The sequence below is a fragment of the Pogoniulus pusillus genome, chromosome 43 (genome assembly GCF_015220805.1).
Source record: "Pogoniulus pusillus isolate bPogPus1 chromosome 43, bPogPus1.pri, whole genome shotgun sequence".
Lineage (NCBI taxonomy): Eukaryota > Metazoa > Chordata > Aves > Piciformes > Lybiidae > Pogoniulus > Pogoniulus pusillus.
Window position 1 is genome coordinate 2,596,730 of NC_087306.1, and position 19,424 is coordinate 2,616,153.

General features: G+C 58.9%; 2 protein-coding genes across 3 annotated transcripts; both read left to right on the forward strand.

Moving 5' to 3' along the window:
• Positions 1-651: 651 nt before the first annotated feature.
• Positions 652-10,553, forward strand: GOLPH3L (golgi phosphoprotein 3 like). 2 transcript variants are annotated; one of them, XM_064176132.1, is made up of 5 exons: positions 652-739; positions 1,266-1,522; positions 4,990-5,121; positions 7,000-7,114; positions 9,402-10,553. In XM_064176132.1, exons 2-5 carry the CDS (start codon positions 1,340-1,342, stop codon positions 9,827-9,829), a joined length of 858 nt encoding a protein of 285 aa, XP_064032202.1. In that variant the 5' UTR covers positions 652-739; positions 1,266-1,339; the 3' UTR covers positions 9,830-10,553. The 2 variants fall into 2 exon arrangements, with proteins under 2 accessions (XP_064032202.1, XP_064032201.1); XM_064176131.1 differs by lacking the exon at positions 652-739 and adding an exon at positions 745-832.
• A 779-nt stretch (positions 10,554-11,332) lies between these two features.
• ENSA (endosulfine alpha) lies at positions 11,333-18,790 on the forward strand. Its single transcript, XM_064176147.1, has 3 exons — positions 11,333-11,581; positions 14,534-14,659; positions 18,127-18,790. Exons 1-3 carry the CDS (start codon positions 11,525-11,527, stop codon positions 18,295-18,297), a joined length of 354 nt encoding a protein of 117 aa, XP_064032217.1. The 5' UTR covers positions 11,333-11,524; the 3' UTR covers positions 18,298-18,790.
• Positions 18,791-19,424: the final 634 nt, after the last annotated feature.

Sequence of the window (19,424 nt, forward strand, 5' to 3'; positions counted from 1 at the left end):
ATATTGAAATGCTGCTTTAAGGTCTCCCTGGAGCCTTCTCTTCTCCAGGCTGAGCGGCCCCAACTCTCCCAGCCTGTCCCCGTCGGGGAGGTTTTCATCTTTGTGGCCTCCTCTGGGCTCTCTCCGGCAGGTCCATGTCCTTCTTGTGTTGAGGGTCCCAGAGTAGAGAAGCAGAATCATCTCTCTCTCTGCTGGGCATGCTGCTTTTGAAAGCGGTTCCTGCTCATTCGTCCCGCGTTGCGGTCGCTCGGTCTCGTTCCGTTCCGTTCCGTGCCGTGCCGGGGGGTGCGGGCGGCAGGTACGAGCACGGCAAAAGTGAAACTGGAAAAACAAACGAAAAGCCCCAAAGCAGCTGAAGGGAAGATCGCTGCTGGGAGCGATGCTTGCCCTCGGGTGCTCGTTGCTCACCGGTTCACGGCGCTGCCTCGGCCGGGCCCGGCGGCTCCGCTCGGTGCCCTCTGCGGCGCGGCCCCGCCCCGCGCGTGCCACACGTGACAGCCGAGGGGGCGGAGCCAGGCCTGCCGCCCGGCCGCGCTCATTGGCCGCTCCGGGCCTCTCTCATTGGTGCTTCCAGGCCGCGCGGGCTCCCATTGGCTGCTGAAGCCCAGGAAGTGGCGAGGCCGCTCCCGCCCCCCACCCCCCTCCGCCCCCCCAACCCCCGGCCCTGCCAGGAGCTTTTCCTCGCCCCCGTCACGAAGTTTGATCGCTGGGGAGGCTTGGGGACGACCTTGGGTTTGGGGTAAGAGCCGAGTTTTGTTCCTTAGCCCTGAAGGTCCGCGCCGAGAGGCCTTTCTCGCTGTTCGCGCGGATTCCGCGGAGGAAAAACTGGAAGGTGTCGTTGCAGCTGCAGGGGGTACAGGGTGCTCGGGAGGGGGTCGAGGCCCGACGTGAGAAGCCTCAGGAGAAGGCGAGTGTCAGCTGCGGGTGGGCTGCGCGTTGGCAGACAAGAGGGGAAGGTGCTTGTCGACATGGCCCTGGGACGCTGCTGGGTATCTTGCGTCTTGGCTGGGGTCAGGACCTCGTCTCTGCTTGGAGTGTATGGCCGGGAGGTCCGCAGGGTGAAGGCCTCGACTGTGCTTCTGGGCTCTTCTCTCCCTGAACCTGCCACCATCTCCTCAAGCGTGGCCGCTGCTTTGGTTACCTGGTACGGCCAGCCTGGGCAGGGTGAGCCAAGAGTTCCTGGGTAGGAAGGGCGAGTGACCCTTGTAGTTGTTGGAGCCTCTCTGGAGCCTGAGTTTGACTCTTGGGCTGTTGCACTGTCGCAGGCCCTTGTGTTTAGAAAACACAGGGAAAACCAAAGTGGGCAGACCTTGGTTCTCTGCGTCCATCTGGAGGGGAGATGACGACACTGACACGCCGAGCACGGCGCGCCGAGGCGGGAGGAAACTCACACAAGAAGCCTGACAGCGAGGAAGATGGAGCTGCAGATAGAGACCTGAATGATGATGATCCTGATGATTCCAAAGATATCCGCCTCACGCTTATGGAGGAGGTGCTGCTTCTGGGGCTGAAGGACAAGGAGGTAAGGCTGGCATCTGACAGCTGCATGTGCAGTGCTGGCAGCGCTGCCTTGGTGTACCTGGAGGTCAGGTTTGAAGTGAGCAGCAGGAGAGATCATATGGGTACCCCTGCACGTTCTTGAGCAAAGCCACCTGCTTAGTGCACGCTGCTTTGTTAGCTGAGTTTTACAAGTGCTGTCCCACTGTCTGTGCCGTGGGGGCTGTGGGAAGCAGCTGGAGCTGAGGGATGCCCTGTGGCATTGTGTGACTGCCACACAGTCGTTCTTGGCTGGGCTCAGAGGCATGTGGTAGAAGGAGCCTCACCTGCATCAGGTATTCAGTGCCCTCTTCCCTAAGTCATGGTCACTTCTTTACCCAAACCCATCTGCTCAGACACTCTGAGCACTGTTTCCACTTTGTTAAACATTGCTCTGAGTAACAGCAGGGGCAGGGTTTGAGAGGAGAGAGCAAGATGAAGGAAGGTAACTGGAGAGAGACTTGGAAGCAGGTGCAGTGTGGGGCTGAGCACAGTAATGGCAAAGGAGGTAGGAACTAAGTCTGTGTTTTACAGGCTGCTGATTTCCTTAGGCAGGTGGGAATGGTGTCCTGCAGCTCCAGGCAGGAGGAATGGGGATCTTTGCTGGGTGGTGGTCTTGCCCATGTGTGCCAGTGGAAAGGCTCTCCCTGGCAGCAGTGGACAATCTTTGCAGGTGATTATTTGGGGAGAGGGGAGTTGTTCTCTGCAGGAAAATGGCCCTGGTCAAAGTGAATTGTTTGTTGTTTATCAGGCAGTAGGAACTCGTTTCTCAGCTCTGCCTAGAATGAGCTGTGGGGAACCAAGAGGACATCTTGTGCTGAGTTCTTGGAGGTGCTTGGCCCTTATCATACAATCCCAGAATGGTTTGGGTTGGAAGGGACCTCAAAGATCATCTAGTTCCAACCCTGAGCCATGGGCAGGAACACTTCCCACCAACCCAGGCTGCTCAAGGCCTCATCCAGTGTGGCTTTGGATACCTCCAGGGAGGGGGCAGCCACAACTTCCCTGGGCAACCTGTTCCAGTGTCTCTCCACTCTCATTGTTAAGAATTTCTTCCTCAGCTCTAGTCCAAATCTCCCCTTGCAGCTGATCTGCTGTGTTGCCAGTGCCTTGGCTTCCCTAGCATGTGCATCATCTCCATCTCTTCAGGAGAAGCTGCTGCTCCTCTTACATAGATGGGGAAATGGAGACCAGAGGAAGCCAACTAATTGCCCAAGGCCCTCCTTAGGATGATGATGCAGAGGAGAGCTTTAAAGACACTTTCTTTCAGCTCCAGGAGCACTCTTGTGAGCCTCTCCTGCTCTGAGGAAAGGAAGCACTGTGGCTGTCAGGTAGCAGGGCCACTTTCCCTTCATCTCTTGCTCTGGGTTGAAATTCAACCTCTGTGAGGTGTCTACACTTCTTTTTCCACAGGTTCCTGCTACTGCTGAGTTAGTCTGAGCTGGTGCCCTGCTGTCACATAGATCTGCTCAGCCTGTGGTTTCTGACATGAACCACACTTCCAGGTCTGGCAGGAGAGAGCAGAGAGAGGCTCATAGCTGCCCTGCTTAACAAGCCCAGATGAGACCTAGGACTTGCTGAACCCAGTAGGAAGTGCCAAGGGAGCAAGGCTGCAACGGGAACATGCGAATCATTATTGAGCAAACATTTGAGCACAGCCCGGGAGCGTGGCAGGATCTGCTTTCCTCCTGGGCTAGTTTAGTGTTCTTGGCTTAGTTAGCTCCTGGGTGTTCCTGGTAATGACCCTTCAGTCACCAGGAAGTGAGAAGTGCACAACAGGTACAAACAAAACCTTGTCGAGATTTCACCCTCTCCCCTCCCATCCTGTCCTTCCGCATTCCTCCCATCTCAAAAGGAAGAGCAGAGGCAGGAGCTGGGTTCCCAGGCACTGGGTTTTCCCAGCTCTGTTGTTCACTCATGATTGAAAAAAACACCAAACCAAGACAATTGGAGCCAAATCCAATGAGCCTGCAGTGTAATTCCAGTGAGTCCCAGCCTGTCCGTCGAGGACAAGCTGGCTGCACCCCAGCCTGAGGTTTGTTGCTTAGTCTGATTCCAGAAGCTGAAAGTAACCCAAAGGAGCTTTTGACTTGTTTGATTTTTGACTCCCTTACTGTTTTCTCAGGGTAACCTCCCTTCCAGCTCAGGGAATTGCAACTTTTGATCACCTCCACAAGCCTTTTCTGGGCAACTTGTTCCTAAAGTGTGCATGCAGGGAAAAAATAACCCTCAGCGCTTCTGCTGCGGATGGGAGCCGGCAGGGCAGGGATGAAAGGTTGCTTTGTCTTCCCTCACGAGGAAATGAAGAAAGCAAATAGAGATCTCTTTTTCTGTTGTTCATTTCTTTTTATGGCTCTGTGTGCTGCACAAGCAGAGCAGCCTGGTGGCCAGATGTGCTGTATAAACAGACCTGCTGGGGCCAGGGCTTTAGCCATGCCAACGGCGAAAGCTTCCGTGCAGGAGGGCTGAATGTTCTCAGCCTCCTTTCCTTAGGAAGGAGGCTTGGTAGTAGGTTGCTTTGTGGGCTGGTAGCTTTTAGACCTGCCCTCCATCTTCTCCTTCCCTCCATTTCCTCCTTCCCCCTACATCCAAAGGAAAAAAGAAAAGTGGTCAAAAGGGAGTTGGGAATGGGCTGCAGCGCTCCTGCTGTATCGCATGGTGTGACTTTGTGTCCTCCCCCTTGGCTCACTCTTCCCTTAAGTCCATCCCAAACACCAGCAACCTGTCCTGTTCCCAGCTCTGCTTCTCCCTGCAGCTCTGCCTGCTGCCCACTATCTTGAAATCCAAGGACTGCCACCCTGTCTCTGTGCCACGCTGCAGCAGTCCTTGGGCCAGGGCAACTGAGCTTTGTTCTTGTCAAGGGATAAAAGACAGGTGGGAGAAGGGACCAGAGAGGTTGCCCAAGCTGTGCCATTGCTTCAGACCAGGCTTAGCTCTCCTGAGAAGCAACAGCTGAATGTTCTTAAACCTCAAGGGACAGAGACTTTGCTTCCCTGCCCCCATCTTCACCCAGATGGTTATGATGCCCCATCCCTGGAAGTGTTCAAGGCCAGGTTGGATGAGACCTCAAACAACTTGATCTAGTGGGAAGTGTCCCTGCCTGTGGCAGGGGACTTGAACTGGATGACCTTCAAGGTCCCTTCCAACCCAAAACCATTCCAGCATTTCATCCTGGTGCCAATGGCAATCTCTTTGGCTACAATTTTAGCCCAAGACTCTGCCCCATGCAGAGTGGAAGCTGCTTCTGATGTGTCTGCCTCCCTCTTGTCTTACTTTCTCTCTTCTCTGGATGCACAACTCCAGTTCCATTGCTGGTTCCTTGGGGCACATATCTTCCAGATGTCTGGGAGTTGGGAGAGTCAGCTGGGCAGGTCCTGGGCAGGCTGGGAGGGGTGGTGGGATTCAGCAGGACTCTCCATTCCTCCCCATCCCCATCCATACCCTCTCTCCCAGGGATACACCTCCTTCTGGAATGACTGCATCTCCTCAGGCCTGCGCGGGGGCATCCTCATCGAGCTGGCGTTGCGTGGCCGCATCCACCTGGAGCCACTCTCCCTCAGGAGGAAGAGGCTGCTGGACAGGAAGGTAAAGGTGCCACAGGAGCTGGACTTGAGAGCCTGACATGCTTCAGGGCTTTGTTCCCCCTCCAGCCAAACTCCCTGGCAGCAAAGTTTGCTGGAGCATGCCAGGGCTTGGCTGTTTCTTCAGCAAGGGAGTGGTGGATCTGCATCCAGCCTGGGGCCACATTTGCATGGTGTGTGTCCAGCCTCAGGGATGTGTGTGTGTGTGTGTGTGGTGTGCATCCAGCCTGGGGCTGTGTGTGTGTGATGTGCATCCAGCCTGGAGCTCTGTGTGTGTGTGTGGTGTGCATCCAGCCTGGAGCTCTCTGTGTGTGTGTGTGGTGTGCATCCAGCCTGGGGCTGTGTGTGTGTGTGTGGTGTGCATCCAGCCTGGAGCTGTGTGTGTGTGTGTGGTGTGCATCCAGCCTGGAGCTGTGTGTGTGTGTGTGTGTGTGTGGTGTGCATCCAGCCTGGAGCTCTGTGTGTGTGTGTGTGGTGTGCATCCAGCCTGGGGCTGTGTGTGTGTGTGTGGTGTGCATCCAGCCTGGAGCTGTGTGTGTGTGTGTGTGTGGTGTGCATCCAGCCTGGAGCTGTGTGTGTGTGTGTGTGTGGTGTGCATCCAGCCTGGAGCTCTGTGTGTGTGTGTGTGGTGTGCATCCAGCCTGGAGCTCTGTGTGTGTGTGTGTGTGTGGTGTGCATCCAGCCTGGGGCTGTGTGTGTGTGTGTGTGGTGTGCATCCAGCCTGGATCTCTGTGTGTGTGTGTGTGGTGTGCATCCAGCCTGGGGCTGTGTGTGTGTGTGTGGTGTGCATCCAGCCTGGAGCTGTGTGTGTGTGTGTGGTGTGCATCCAGCCTGGAGCTGTGTGTGTGTGTGTGTGTGTGATGTGCATCCAGCCTGGAGCTCTGTGTGTGTGTGTGTGGTGTGCATCCAGCCTGGAGCTCTCTGTGTGTGTGTGTGGTGTGCATCCAGCCTGGGGCTGTGTGTGTGTGTGGTGTGCATCCAGCCTGGAGCTCTGTGTGTGTGTGTGGTGTGCATCCAGCCTGGGGCTGTGTGTGTGTGTGTGGTGTGCATCCAGCCTGGGGCTCTGTGTGTGTGTGTGTGGTGTGCATCCAGCCTGGGGCTGTGTGTGTGTGTGAGTGGTGTGCATCCAGCCTGGGGCTGTGTGTGTGTGGTGTGCATCCAGCCTGGGGCTGTGTGTGTGTGTGGTGTGCATCCAGCCTGGAGCTCTGTGTGTGTGTGTGGTGTGCATCCAGCCTGGGGCTGTGTGTGTGTGTGGTGTGCATCCAGCCTGGAGCTCTGTGTGTGTGTGTGGTGTGCATCCAGCCTGGGGCTGTGTGTGTGTGTGTGGTGTGCATCCAGCCTGGAGCTGTGTGTGTGTGTGTGGTGTGCATCCAGCCTGGAGCTGTGTGTGTGTGTGTGGTGTGCATCCAGCCTGGAGCTGTGTGTGTGTGTGTGGTGTGCATCCAGCCTGGAGCTGTGTGTGTGTGTGTGGTGTGCATCCAGCCTGGAGCTGTGTGTGTGTGTGTGTGTGTGTGATGTGCATCCAGCCTGGAGCTGTGTGTGTGTGTGTGTGTGATGTGCATCCAGCCTGGAGCTCTGTGTGTGTGTGTGTGGTGTGCATCCAGCCTGGGGCTGTGTGTGTGTGTGTGGTGTGCATCCAGCCTGGGGCTGTGTGTGTGTGTGTGGTGTGCATCCAGCCTGGAGCTCTGTGTGTGTGTGTGGTGTGCATCCAGCCTGGGGCTGTGTGTGTGTGTGGTGTGCATCCAGCCTGGAGCTCTGTGTGTGTGTGTGTGGTGTGCATCCAGCCTGGAGTTCTGTGTGTGTGAGTGGTATGCATCCAGCCTCAGGCCATGTTTGCATGGTGCACATCCAGCCTGAGGCTGTTTCCATGGTGTCCCTCCAGGTGCTCCTGAAGTCAGATGCTCCCACTGGAGATGTCCTGCTGGATGAGACCTTGCGACACATCAAGGCCACGGAGCCAGCAGAAACAGTGCAGACCTGGATAGAGCTGCTCACTGGTAGGACTGCTTTGAGATGCCATCTCTGGGCCTTGTCCCTGCTGCCTGTCCCCTTGTCACAGCTTGGCCCTTCCCTTGCTTCACTGGAGGTGGTCAGAAGACTGACAGCAGAGCTGAGGGAAGCAGAATCATTGAGTTGGAAGGCACCTTCAAAGCTCGCCTGGTCCAACCTCCCTTCAGTCAGCAGGGACTTTCCCAGCTGTATCAGGTTGCTCAGAGCCCCATCATGCCTTATCTTGAATGTCTCCAGGGATGGGTCCTCCACCTCCCTGAATGTGGGGGGCAGATAATGGTATTCTGGGTATTTTTTGGTGGGAGATCAGTGGAAGACAAGGACCTTGCTCCCCACTGCCTCTTCTTTCATACCAAGTCTGGGATCCAGGGTCATGGGTAGAAGGAGCTTTCCAAAGCGATCTGCCTCATGCTGCTGCACCTGGTGGCTGCTGGGAGCTTTGCCAGCTTGGACTGATGGGAGAAGTGGGTCAGAGTCATGCCAAGGGAAGGAGCAGGGTTCCTGCAGTGGGGACCAGTGTCCATGCTTCTCCAGGGGTGGAAGCAGCCTGGCTGCTGGGGCTGGGCATCACCTGCCCAGCATCAAACTGAAAGAAGGCTGTGGAGAGGCTGCTGCTGGTCTCTGCTCCCAGGTAGTTAGTGATGGAACAAGAGGGAATGGCCTCAAGCTGTGCCAGGGCAGGCTCAGGCTGGGTGTGAGGAGGAAGTTGTTGGCAGAGAGAGTGATTGGCATTGGATGGGCTGCCCAGGGAGGTGGTGGAGTTGCCACCCCTGGAGGCATCATAAGTGAAGATCAGGTTCGTGATCACCTGAAGAACCTTAAAGTGTTCAAGTCCATGGGACCCGATGGGATGCACCCAGGGGTGCTGAGGGAGCTGGCAGATGAGGTTGCTAAACCCCTCTCTATCCTATTCCAAAAGTCCTGGCAGTCTGGGGCAGTCCTCACTGACTGGGAAAAGAGAAACAACTCCCATTTTCAAACAGGGTAGGAAGGAGGAGCCAGGAAACTCCAGGCCTGTTGGTCTCACTTATGTGCCCACTAAGATCATGGAGCAGATCCTCCTGGAGGCACTGCTGAGATAGAAGAGTAGTGAAGAGGTGATTGGGTACAATCAGCATGGCTGCACCAAGGGCAAATCCTGCCTGACAGACCTGGTGGCCTTCCATGAGCAGGTCACAACATGAATAGATGAGGGGAGAGCAACTGATGGCATTGACCTGGACCTGAGCAAGGCCCTTGGCACTGTCCCACACCACATCCTGGTCAGCAGTTGTTGGTGAGCACTCAACAGTCAGCAGTTGTTGGTGAGCACTCAACAGTCAGCAGTTGTTGGTGAGCACTCAACAGTCAGCAGTTGTTGGTGAGCACTCAACAGTCAGCAGTTGTTGGTGAGCACTCAACAGTCAGCAGTTGTTGGTGAGCACTCAAACACTCAGCAGTTGTTGGTGAGCACTCAAACACTCAGCAGTTGTTGGTGAGCACTCAAACACTCAGCAGTTGTTGGTGAGCACTCAAACACTCAGCAGTTGTTGGTGAGCACTCAAACACTCAGCAGTTGTTGGTGAGCACTCAACACTCAGCAGTTGTTGGTGAGCACTCAAACACTCAGCAGTTGTTGGTGAGCACTCAAACACTCAGCAGTTGTTGGTGAGCACTCAAACACTCAGCAGTTGTTGGTGAGCACTCAAACACTCAGCAGTTGTTGGTGAGCACTCAAACACTCAGCAGTTGTTGGTGAGCACTCAAACACTCAGCAGTTGTTGGTGAGCACTCAAACACTCAGCAGTTGTTGGTGAGCACTCAGCAGTTGTTGGTGAGCACTCAGCAGTCAGCAGTTGTTGCTGAGCACTCAACAGTCAGCAGTTGTTGCTGAGCACTCAACAGTCAGCAGTTGTTGCTGAGCACTCAACACTCAACAGTTGTTGCTGAGCACTCAACACTCAACAGTTGTTGCTGAGCACTCAACACTCAACAGTTGTTGCTGAGAATTCAGCAGTTGTTGGTGAGCACTCAACCCTCAGCAGTTGTTACTAAGCACTCAACAGTCAGCACTGTTCAGGTCTCTCACCACCAGAGCTGCCTGCCCTGTCAATGTCTGAAGCTTGCCCATGCATCTGTGCACGCTACCAGCAGGAACGAGGTCTGTCCTGGCAACAGACCAGTGTCCCTCAGAGCTTTATGTGCTCCACTGACAATAAAATGCCCTTTGGCCTCGACCATCTCTGGAGGTCTCCTCCAACCTCTCTCAAAGCTCTCTCCTTGCTGCCCTGCCAGGAGAGACCTGGAACCCCTTCAAGCTGCAGTACCAGCTGCGGAACGTGCGGGAGCGCATCGCCAAGGCGCTGGTGGAGAAGGGCATCCTCACCACCGAGAAGCAGAACTTCCTGCTCTTCGACATGACCACGCACCCTGTCAGCAACGCCTCCGAGAAGCAGCGCCTGGTGAAGAGGCTGCAGGAGAGCCTGCTGGAGCGCTGGGTGAACGACCCCCACCGCATGGAGCGCAGGACTCTGGCTCTGCTGGTGCTGGCTCACTCCTCCGACGTGCTGGAGAACGTTTTCACCAGCCTGGCGGACGACCAATACGATGTGGCCATGAACAGGACCAAGGACCTCCTGGATATGGACCCTGAGGTGGAAGCTTCCAAAGCCAAGGGTGCAGAGATGATCTGGGCTGTGCTGGCAGCCTTCAACAAGTCCTAACGAGCCTCCAATCCAGGTTGGGGGGGGAGCTTCGCCTTCGCTGCGAGGCTGGGGATATTGGGGCATGGAGTTGCTGCAGCAGTGAGTGGGCTTAGCTTGGGGGGACTGGGGAGCTCTGCTGTTTCCTCCCCCCCCCAAGCAAGGCAGGTCACTCCCTGCTCCAAAGGTCAGTGCCTCCGGGGAGAGGTGCTGGTGGTTCTTTGCTGCCCTTCCAGTTCTTCTTGCCTGTGGGCTTTGTTCTGAGGCCAGTACAGAGCTGGAGGATGGCAGAGCCCACTCCAGCCTGGGCTAAACCACAGCAGAAAAGGGCCTGTGGAGCAGCCTTCACTCCCAGGGCACTCCTGGTGTGCCAGCTCCTTTGGCTGCCTCTGTGGTCCCCTCTTCCATGCAGAGTTCTTGCCTTGGGAGCTACCTGGGCAGCATGAGCTCCTCTATGACACCCTCCTAGAGCAGGCTAGGGGTAGAGGAGCAGGCAGAAGGCTGGTTTGGGAGATGCCTGGCAGCTGGGACCACTCTGTGGGGCAGCCCAGAGCCCTCAGCACTATTGTAGAGCAAGGTCTGGAAGGCCATGGAGCCCTGCCCCAGGCTGTACCCATCTCACACTCCTGCCCCTGTCTAGCGAGAGGAAAAACTGTGATTTTATTTTATTTGGGTGATTTTTTTTCTCCACCGTTATTATTATACTCTCCTGCAGTTCATTTAAATGCATTTCTCTGCAGCCCCAGGCCCTCCTCTGTCTATTTCATTCTGTTGCAGCCGTGCTGGGTGCAAGCTGCCCCCCCCCGGGGTGCCGGCACTGGCTGCAGTGTGGTGCGAGGAGGTCCTCGCCGGGGCCACTCGTGGCATGACCTCGCTGAGTGGTCTCAGCTGCAGCTCTCTGCCTACGGCCAGTGGCACATCAGCGCGGCCCAGCTCCTGCCCCCTGTCCTCCCGTCCCTGCGTGGGCGCTTCAGGCTCCATCTGCCTCTCCCGGGGCTGTCACCTCGGAGATGGCCGTGCCCGGGACAGCCTCCCCGCGGCCCCGGCAGGCGCATTCGCACTGCTGCAGGAGCCGGACCCCCACAGCAGGTCTCGCAGCTCCGGGCGCCTGCCGTGGCGCCGCCGCCCGGGCCCGGGCCCCGCTCCTCGCCCCCCCGGGGCCCCGCTCCTCGCCCCCGGGGCCCCGTTCCTCGCCCCCCGGGCCCCGCTCCTCGCCCCCCGGGGCCCCGCTCCTCGCCCCCCGGGGCCCCGCTCCTCGCCCCCCGGGGCCCCGCTCCTCGCCCCCCGGGGCCCCGCTCCTCGCCCCCCGGGGCCCCGCTCCTCGCCCCCCGGGGCCCCGCTCCTCGCCCCCCGGGGCCCCGCTCCTCGCCCCCCGGGGCCCCGCTCCTCGCCCCCCGGGCCCCGCTCCTCGCCCCCCGGGCCCCGCTCCTCGCCCCCTCCCGCGGCGCTGCTGCGGCCCCGGCGCCTGTCCCGCCCACGTGGTGTTGCCTTACTTCCCATTGGCCAGCGGTCCCGCCTCTTCCCGCCCCCCGCGGGTTGTGGTTGGTTAGTTGTGATGTCATCCCAACCGCCTCCCTCTGCCGGTTGGGTAGCGCGCCTGTCCGTCAGGCAACGGAGGCGGTAGGGGGCGGCGGCGGCCATTTTAGAGCAGAGCGCGGGGCCGAGCGGAGCGGAGGGAGCGCGGGCGCGGAGCCTGCCCCCCCCCCCCCCGCCCCCATGGCAGCCCCGATCGGTACCGGCGCCCGAGCGGGAGAGACTGGACAGGAGAAACAGGTTGGGAACCGCAGGGTCGGGCACGACCGGCTCCCATTGGTTTAGCCGCACACAGCGCTGCGCGGCTATTGGTTGCTCCTGATGTCCGTCTGATGAGTGCTGGTCTCTCATTGGCCGCGCGGCCTGGGAGGGTTGGACTTCCGGCGGGGCTGCCTGGCGATGGCGGCGTGGGGAGGGGGCTGGCGGCGCCCGGGGCGCGGCGAGGGTCGCGGCCGCCTGCACCGGGACAGGCCGGGCCGGGCTGCCCTGTCAGCGTCCGGCCGAGGCCCTCTGCGGTCAGGGGCACCCGGGGCTGCCGGAGCCGCTCCCGAAAACCGGCTCCAGCCGCCCCCGGGTTGCCTTCTTGGACCCCCGCGGGGGCTGTGCCGCCAGCCCTGGCTGCGGCTCCTTGGCTGCCCCGCCGGGACCGAGCTGCCCGCAGGCACCGAGGACACCGGGCCCGGCCGTGCTTCCAGGCAGCTCAAGCGGCTGCAGCATCCCCGTATCCGGATACCCCCCGGGGCGGTCGGACCCGCTCCAGGGCGCAGGCGGAGCTGCCGCCGCCGTCCCCCTGCCGCCGCCGCCCCCCTGCCGCCGCCGTCCCCCGCCGCCGCCGTCCCCTTTCAGGCAGCGTGGGCTCGCTCGGAGCAGCTGTTGCCGTTTCCCTGGTGTTGGTGTAGCGCTGGGGGTGGGTGCTGGCAGGAGGCAGATGCGCAGGCAGGCGGCGGTGGTGGTGTCGTGATGGGAGGCACAGCCGCGGGTGGCTCCGAGGTCCACAGGACACTCCGCTGGGTGCCACAGGAGTGGTGTCCGCCGTGAGCTGTCCCAGCGCACCCCTGACAGTGTCCTGGGGGGAGGCAGGGGCCAGGAGCATCTGCAGCTGGGCAGGGAGGAAGGGGCAGAACTTGTAGAACTTGGTGGTGAATGGTGCCACAGGCAGCTGGCAGCAGTGCTGTGCCCCAGGGGTCAGTGCTGGGCACAGTCCTGTTCAGTGTCTTTATGGATGATCTGGAGCAGGGCACTGAGGCCAGCAGCAGTGAGTGTGCAGCTGGCACCAAGCTGGCAGCAACAGTGGAGCTGGGGGAGGGCAGCAGAGCCCTGCAGAGGGACCTGGCCAGGCTGCATGGGTGGGCAGAGGCCAAGGGGATGAGGCTGAAGAAGGCCAAGGGCAGGTTCTGCACTTTGGCCACAGCAACCCCAAGCAGCACTGCAGGTTGGGGACAGAGTGGCTGAGAGCAGGCAGGAGGAAAGGGACCTGGGGGTACTGGTGGATAGTAGCTGAAGATGAGGCAGCAGTGTGCCCAGGTGGGCAGCAGAGCCAATGGCATCCTGGGCTGGCTCAGGAGCAGTGTGGGCAGCAGGACAAGGGAGGTTCTTCTGCCCCTGTGCTGGCACTGCTCAGGCCACACCTTGAGTGCTGTGTCCAGTTCTGGGCTCCTCAATTCAAGAGAGATGTTGAGGTGCTGGAAGGTGCCCAGAGCAGGGCAGCAAGGCTGGGGAGAGGCCTGGAACACAAACCCTGTGAGGAGAGGCTGAGGGAGCTGGGGGGGTGCAGCCTGCAGCAGAGGAGGCTCAGGGCAGAGCTCATTGCTGTCTACAACTACCTGCAGGGAGGCTGTAGCCAGGTGGGGTTGGGCTCTTCTCCCAAGCAACCAGCAACAGACCAAGGGGACACAGCCTCAAGCTGTGCCAGGGCAGATCTAGGCTGGATGTGAGGAGGAAGTTGTTGGCAGAGTGATTGGCATTGCAATGGGCTGCCCAGGGAGGTGGTGGAGTCTCCATCCCTTCAGGTGTTCAAGCAAAGCCTGGATGAGGCACTTGGTGCCATGGTCTGGTTGACTGGATAGGGCTGGGTGCTAGGTTGGCCTGGATGATCTTGGAGGTCTCTTCCAACCTGGTTGATTCTATGATTCAAACTGAGGAGATCAGGGTGAGGTGAGGGAAGGTCTGCAAGGGATTGAACTTCAGCTCCTGCTGCCAAAACCTGCCTCAGCACATCTGATGCTGGGGCTCGTGGGGTGCCTGTCCATGTGGCGTGGCAGGCTGAGGCTGGGTGTGAGGAGGAAGCTGTTGGCAGAGAGAGTGATTGGCACTGGCATGGGCTGCCCAGGGAGGTGGTGCAGTGCCCATGGCTGGGAGTGCTGAAGCCAAGGCTGGCTGGGGGCACTGAGTGCCATGGTCTGGTTGGTTGGGCAGGGCTGGGGGAGAGGTTGGCATGGCTGAGCCTGGAGCTCTCTGCCAGCCTGCCTGGCTCTGGGCTTCTATGATCTCAGCTGTGCTGCAGCAGGGCACAGCCAAGGCTGAACTCACCCAGCACTGCATGGTGCTGCTGCAGCTCTGGTGCTGGGCAGCTCTGGACTTAGAATAGGTGGCTCTAGGTCTGCCCTGGTGCTGCTCAGGGGAAGGTCTTTGCTCCAGCAGTGCTTCAGAGTGGAGTTTTCAAGCTGATTTGCAGAGGCAGATGGGAGTGGAAGTGCCTGCAGGAGCTGCTGGCTGGGAAGGAGGCAGGCAGAGGGCATCTGCCTCTTTCCAGAGGTGCTGGGGGTCAAAGCTGTTTGTGGCTGGGCAGGTGTTTGCTGTGCTCTCCAGATGGGTTTGGCAGAGGACCACACCTTGCTTGGCAAGCCAAGTGCCAGGCCTTGGGCAGGTGGCTGAATCTTGTGTTACAGCATCACAGCTGTGTGTGAAATGGCCTGAAACTGTGCCAGGGGAGGGTTGCTTTGGGCATGAGAAACAAATTCTTTACTGCAGGGGTGTGCAGGCATGGGCACAGGCTGCCCAGGGAGGTGATGGAGCCCCCAGCCCTGGAGGTGTGCTAGAAAGGTGTGGCCATGGCACCTGGGGCCAGGGTTTGGTGGCCATGGTGGGGTTGGATCATGTCAGAGACCTTTCCCAGCCAAAACAGTTCTCTGATCCTCTGTGTGTGTGTCCTGTGCTGTTGAAGGACTTTCCACCCCCTTCTTTGTTTTTCAGGACACACAAGAGAAGGAAACTGTCACCCCTGAGAGAGCAGAAGAGGCAAAACTGAAGGCCAAATACCCCAATCTAGGCCAGAAACCTGGAGGCTCTGACTTCCTCATGAAGAGGCTGCAGAAAGGGGTACTGAGTTCTCCATGGCTCCTCCATCTCCTTACCTCCCGTGGTGGCACAGGCAGAGAAGCTTCAGCCAGGCCAGAGGAGCCACAGCAACATTCTGCAGGGCAAAAAGTCCTGTCAGGCCCTGGGGCCAGGTTCCTCCTGGGGCCACAGTCATACCAGGGGCAGGGTTGTGGCTTGGGCCCACAACAACCCCAGGCAGCTCCAGGCTGGGGCCAGAGTGGCTGAGAGCAGGCAGGCAGAGAGGGCCCTGGGGGTGCTGGGGGAGAGGAGCTGCAGAGGAGGCAGCAGTGCCCAGGTGGGCAGCAGAGCCAGGGGCAGCCTGGGCTGGCTGAGGAGCAGTGTGGGCAGCAGGAGCAGGGAGGTTCTTGTGCCCCTGTGCTGGCACTGCTCAGGCCAGCCCTGGAGTGCTGTGCCCAGCTCTGGGCTCCTGCATTGCAGAGAGCTGCTGAGGGGCTGGCAGGTGCCCAGAGCAGGGCAGCAAGGCTGGGGAGGGGCCTGGGGCACAGCCCTGTGAGGAGAGGCTGAGGGAGCTGGGGGGGTGCAGCCTGGCCCAGAGCAGGCTGAGGGCAGAGCTGATTGCTGCCTGCAGCTGCCTGCAGGGAGGTTGTGTCCAGCTGGGGTTGGGCTCTGCTGCCAGGCAGGCAGGGCCAGAAGCAGGGCACAGAGGCTGAAGCTGTGGCAGGGCAGGCTGAGGCTGGGTGTGAGGAGGAAGCTGTTGGCAGAGAGAGTGATTGGCACTGGCATGGGCTGCCCAGGGAGGTGGTGCAGTGCCCATGGCTGGGGGTGCTGAAGCCAAGGCTGGCTGGGGGCACTGAATGGTTGGGCAGGGCTGGGGGAGAGGTTGGGCTGGATGATCATAGAATCAGGCAGGGTTGGAAGGGAGCACAAGGAGCAGGCAGTGCCAACCCCTGCCATGCCCAGGGACACCCTACCCTAGAGCAGGCTGCACACAGCCTCAGCCAGCCTGGCCTCAAACACCTCCAGCCATGGGGCCTCAACCCCCTCCCTGGGCAACCCCTGCCAGGCTCTCACCACTCTCCTGCTCAACAACTTCCTCCTCACCTCCAGCCTCACTCTCCCCACTTCCAGCTCTGTTCCATCCCCCCTAGTCCTGTCACTCCTTGAGAGCCTAAAAAGTCCCTCCCTAGCTTTTTTTGATCCCCCTTCAGGTCCTGGCAGGCCACAAGAAGGTCCCCTGGGGGCCTCTCTAGCTGTCTGGGTTGTGTATTGTGCTGAGCTGTAAATACAAAGCTTCATCCTTCCAATTCCCAGATGAGTGAGTCCAGTTTGGGTGATTGTCTTAAGTGTGGGGGGCAGGGAACACCCAAACCACCACAGGAGCAGCTGAGGTTGCTCCAAAGCACATCATGAGGAGATGAAACCAGGGCAAAAGCCAAGCAGGGGAGTTTGGCCTCGTTCAGAAGGGCTCTGAGGGGTGCTGAAGGGAGTCTGAGGAGGAAAGGCTGAGCCCTGGGGCTGCTTTGCCTGGAGAAAGCTGAGAGGGGACCTGATCAAGAGTGACAAATGTCTGAAGGGCAAGAAGGGGCCAGGCTCAGGCTCTGTCCAGTGGTGTCCTGGGGTGGGATAGGGGCAAGAGAGACCAATGGAGCCCAGGAAGTTCCACCTCAACATGAGGAGAAGCCTCTTTGGTGTGAGGGTGCTGGAGGCCTGGAGCAGGCAGCCCAGAAAGGTTGTGGAGTCTCCTGCTCTGGAGACTTCCAATCTCCCTCTGGATGCTCTCCTGTGTGACCTGCTCTGGGTGCTCCTGCTCTGGACTCGATGATCCACATCAGGAGGGTCCCTTCCAACCCAAAGCACTCTGATTCTATGAGGGATTAACTCCCTTTAGAGGGAGCAGAGGCAGGGACTTGGCTTTGCACACTGGTGCCAGCCTGGAGCTGCAGCCAGCTGATTCACTGCTGTGCTCAGTGCCCTTTGCACAGGCAGACCACAAAGAGGTGACTCAAGCCTGAGGCATCTCAGTGACCTACTGAACCCTGGGGAGAAGGGCAGAGGCAGGGTGGGATTTAAGCCCTTTTTTGCCCATAGAGCCCAGGTTTTGGGCCAAGGTGTGGAGGGTGAGGTGAAATCCCCTGCTGGGGGAGACACACAGAGCAAAACCACCTGGGAGGTGGCAGCTCTGGGGCTCTGAGCAGGCAGAAGCCCTCCTGGCTTGACCATAGCAGCCCCTTCTGCTTCCAGCTGGTGGCTGCTGGGTGCCACATGCAGTGCAGGCACTGGAAGGGACCTGGCACTGGAAGAATCATAGACCCAGGCAGGCTGGCAGAGAGCTCAAGGCTCACCCATGCCAACCTCTCCCCCAGCCCTGCCCAACCAACCAGACCATGGCACTCAGTGCCCCCAGCCAGCCTTGGCTTCAGCACCCCCAGCCATGGGCACTGCACCACCTCTCTGGGCAGCCCATGCCAGTGCCAATCACTCTCTCTGGGCACAGCTTCCTCCTCACACCCAGCCTCAGCCTGCCCTGGCACAGCTTGAGACCCTGTCCCCTTGTTCTGATGCTGGTTGCCTGGCAGCAGAGCCCAACCCCACCTGGCTGGCACTGGCTGCTCCTTGTGGTCCCTTCCAACCCTGACTGATTCTGTGATGCTGTAGACAGAAATAGACAAGTTAAAAGTCAGGCAGAAACTCAGCAGCCCTCCCAGAAACCAGAGTCCCCAGGGGGGGCTCCCAACCACCCTTACACCTTCCCACCCCTCTGCCTTACCCCAGACTTTGCCTTGTGCTCAAGGTGAGTTTGGAGGGTAGGCCAGGGGGGTCAGGAAGCAGGATTAGTCAGGCTGCAGGTTAGGTTAGAGAGAGAAGTGCAGCCCAAAAGCCAGAGAGGGACTTCTGTTATCTGTGTTTGTGTTCTTACACAGCAAGCCTGGGAGTGCAGCAGGCAGCACCTTTGTTTGCTTGCCACAGCCTAGGATCTAGTTCCTCTCACCTGAGTATCCCAGCCAGGCTCCAACTGGCACAGCTCCTTCAAAAGGATCATAGAAGCAGGCAGGGCTGGAAGGGAGCACAAGGAGCAGGCAGTGCCAACCCCTGCCATGCCCAGGGACACCCTACCCTAGAGCAGGCTGCCCACAGCCTCAGCCAGCCTGGCCTCAAACACCTCCAGCCATGGGGCCTCAACCCCCTCCCTGGGCAACCCCTGCCAGGCTCTCACCACTCTCCTGCTCAACAACTTCCTCCTCACCTCCAGCCTTACTCTCCCCACCTCCAGCTCTGCTCCATCCCCCCCACTCCTGCCACTCCCTCACAGCCTCAAAAGTCCCTCCCCAGCTTTTTTTGAGCCCACTTCAGGTCCTGGCAGGCCACAAGAAGGTCCCCTGGGAGCCTCCTCTGCTGCAGCCTTCACAGCCCCAACTCTTTCAATTTGTGCCCAGACCTCTGTACCTCTGCTGTGCCCCCAGGCTCCTGCAAACCAAACTAACCCCAAACTCTTCTCCTTCTTGCAGCAAAAGTACTTTGATTCTGGTGACTACAACATGGCCAAGGCAAAGATGAAGAACAAGCAGTTACCAAGTGTGGGGCCAGACAAGAACCTGGTGACAGGAGACCACATCCCCACTCCTCAGGACCTCCCACAGAGAAAATCTTCACTTGTGACCAGCAAGCTGGCAGGGTAGCTGCACTCACAGCCTGCTTGGGTTGGGGCTTTTTTGGGTTGGTTTTTGCTTTCCTATTTTCTTTATTTGGTTTTGGGTTTGATTTTTGGTGGTTTTTTTTTCCCCCTCCTCTCCTTTTGGCTAAAAAATGGATTTGAACTTCACAGTACCTTAGGGAAGGCAGCACCAAGGATCCACTTAGTTCTTTTAACAGTGAACACCACCCCCAGCCCTCCCCAACTCCAAAGCAGGCCAGCAGGAGGGGGGGGGTCCCCTGCTTGGGATTCACAGGGAGGTTTGATTTTCAGGCAGTCGATTTTGCAGCCTTAAGTTTTGGTGCTGTTTGAAAACCTTCTTCACCTGCAGAGCCACTCAAGTGCTGTCTGCTGCTTGGGAGGCAAGGAGGAGGCCCCAGGAGGAGCAGGGAAATGTTGAGAGGAGTCCTGTGCTGTGTGCTTGGCACTTGGGTAAGAGAGCAGGGCATGGAGCCTGGCAGGTGGCTGCAGAGGAAGAAGAGGTTGGGCAGAAGGTGGTGAGAGATGATCTGGGAGTTTGGGGGGGGGCTGTGCTGGAGCTTCAAAGGGAAGAAATTGGCTGATAGGCCAAGAAAATGAGGTGGCTCTTGCTGGTGCAGCTGTCTGGGCTCTGTGCCCTGCTGGCAGAAAGCAGCTGAGCTTCCAGGACAGGACAGTGTTGGACTTGGAGCTGCCATGAGGTGTTTGCTGGGTAGAGGCTCACCAGGGCTGCCATGAAGGGATGTGGCATCAGGCTGGCAGCTGCCCCAGAGGGTTTTGGGCCAGTTTCTCTGTTCTCTTCTGGCCAGCAAGACTCTGCCTTGGTGAGGGTGAGTGGTGGCTCCTGTCTGGGCAGGCAGCAGAGGGTGGTGAGCTGAGTGCCACTGGGGATGCAGGCAGGCAGTGCCCTCTCTGCTGCTGTCCTGCCCCTGCACCCAGACTTTGGTGCTTGCAGAGTGGGCTCCAGGGGCAGCTGAGGAGGTGGATGTGAGCTGTTGGGAGCTGAGCTCTGGCAGGGCTGGGAATGAACACCCAGGAGAAGCACCAGAGTCAGCATGGAGATGGAGAAGGCCACAGAGGCAAACCTCTGGGCACAGTCTCAGGCACCTCAAGCTTGAATTAATTTCTGCCTTT

Bases quoted from the DNA above. Each gene is read 5' to 3' on its own strand.
- GOLPH3L (XM_064176132.1), top strand. From the start codon at position 1,340: ATGACGACACTGACACGCCGAGCACGGCGCGCCGAGGCGGGAGGAAAC. The intron at 5,122-6,999 runs GTAAAGGTGCCA...GTGTCCCTCCAG, and splicing joins AGAGGCTGCTGGACAGGAAG to GTGCTCCTGAAGTCAGATGC. The intron at 7,115-9,401 runs GTAGGACTGCTT...CTGCCCTGCCAG, and splicing joins CTGGATAGAGCTGCTCACTG to GAGAGACCTGGAACCCCTTC.
- ENSA (XM_064176147.1), top strand. From the start codon at position 11,525: ATGGCAGCCCCGATCGGTACCGGCGCCCGAGCGGGAGAGACTGGACAG. The intron at 11,582-14,533 runs GTTGGGAACCGC...TTTGTTTTTCAG, and splicing joins AGACTGGACAGGAGAAACAG to GACACACAAGAGAAGGAAAC. The intron at 14,660-18,126 runs GTACTGAGTTCT...TCCTTCTTGCAG, and splicing joins TGAAGAGGCTGCAGAAAGGG to CAAAAGTACTTTGATTCTGG.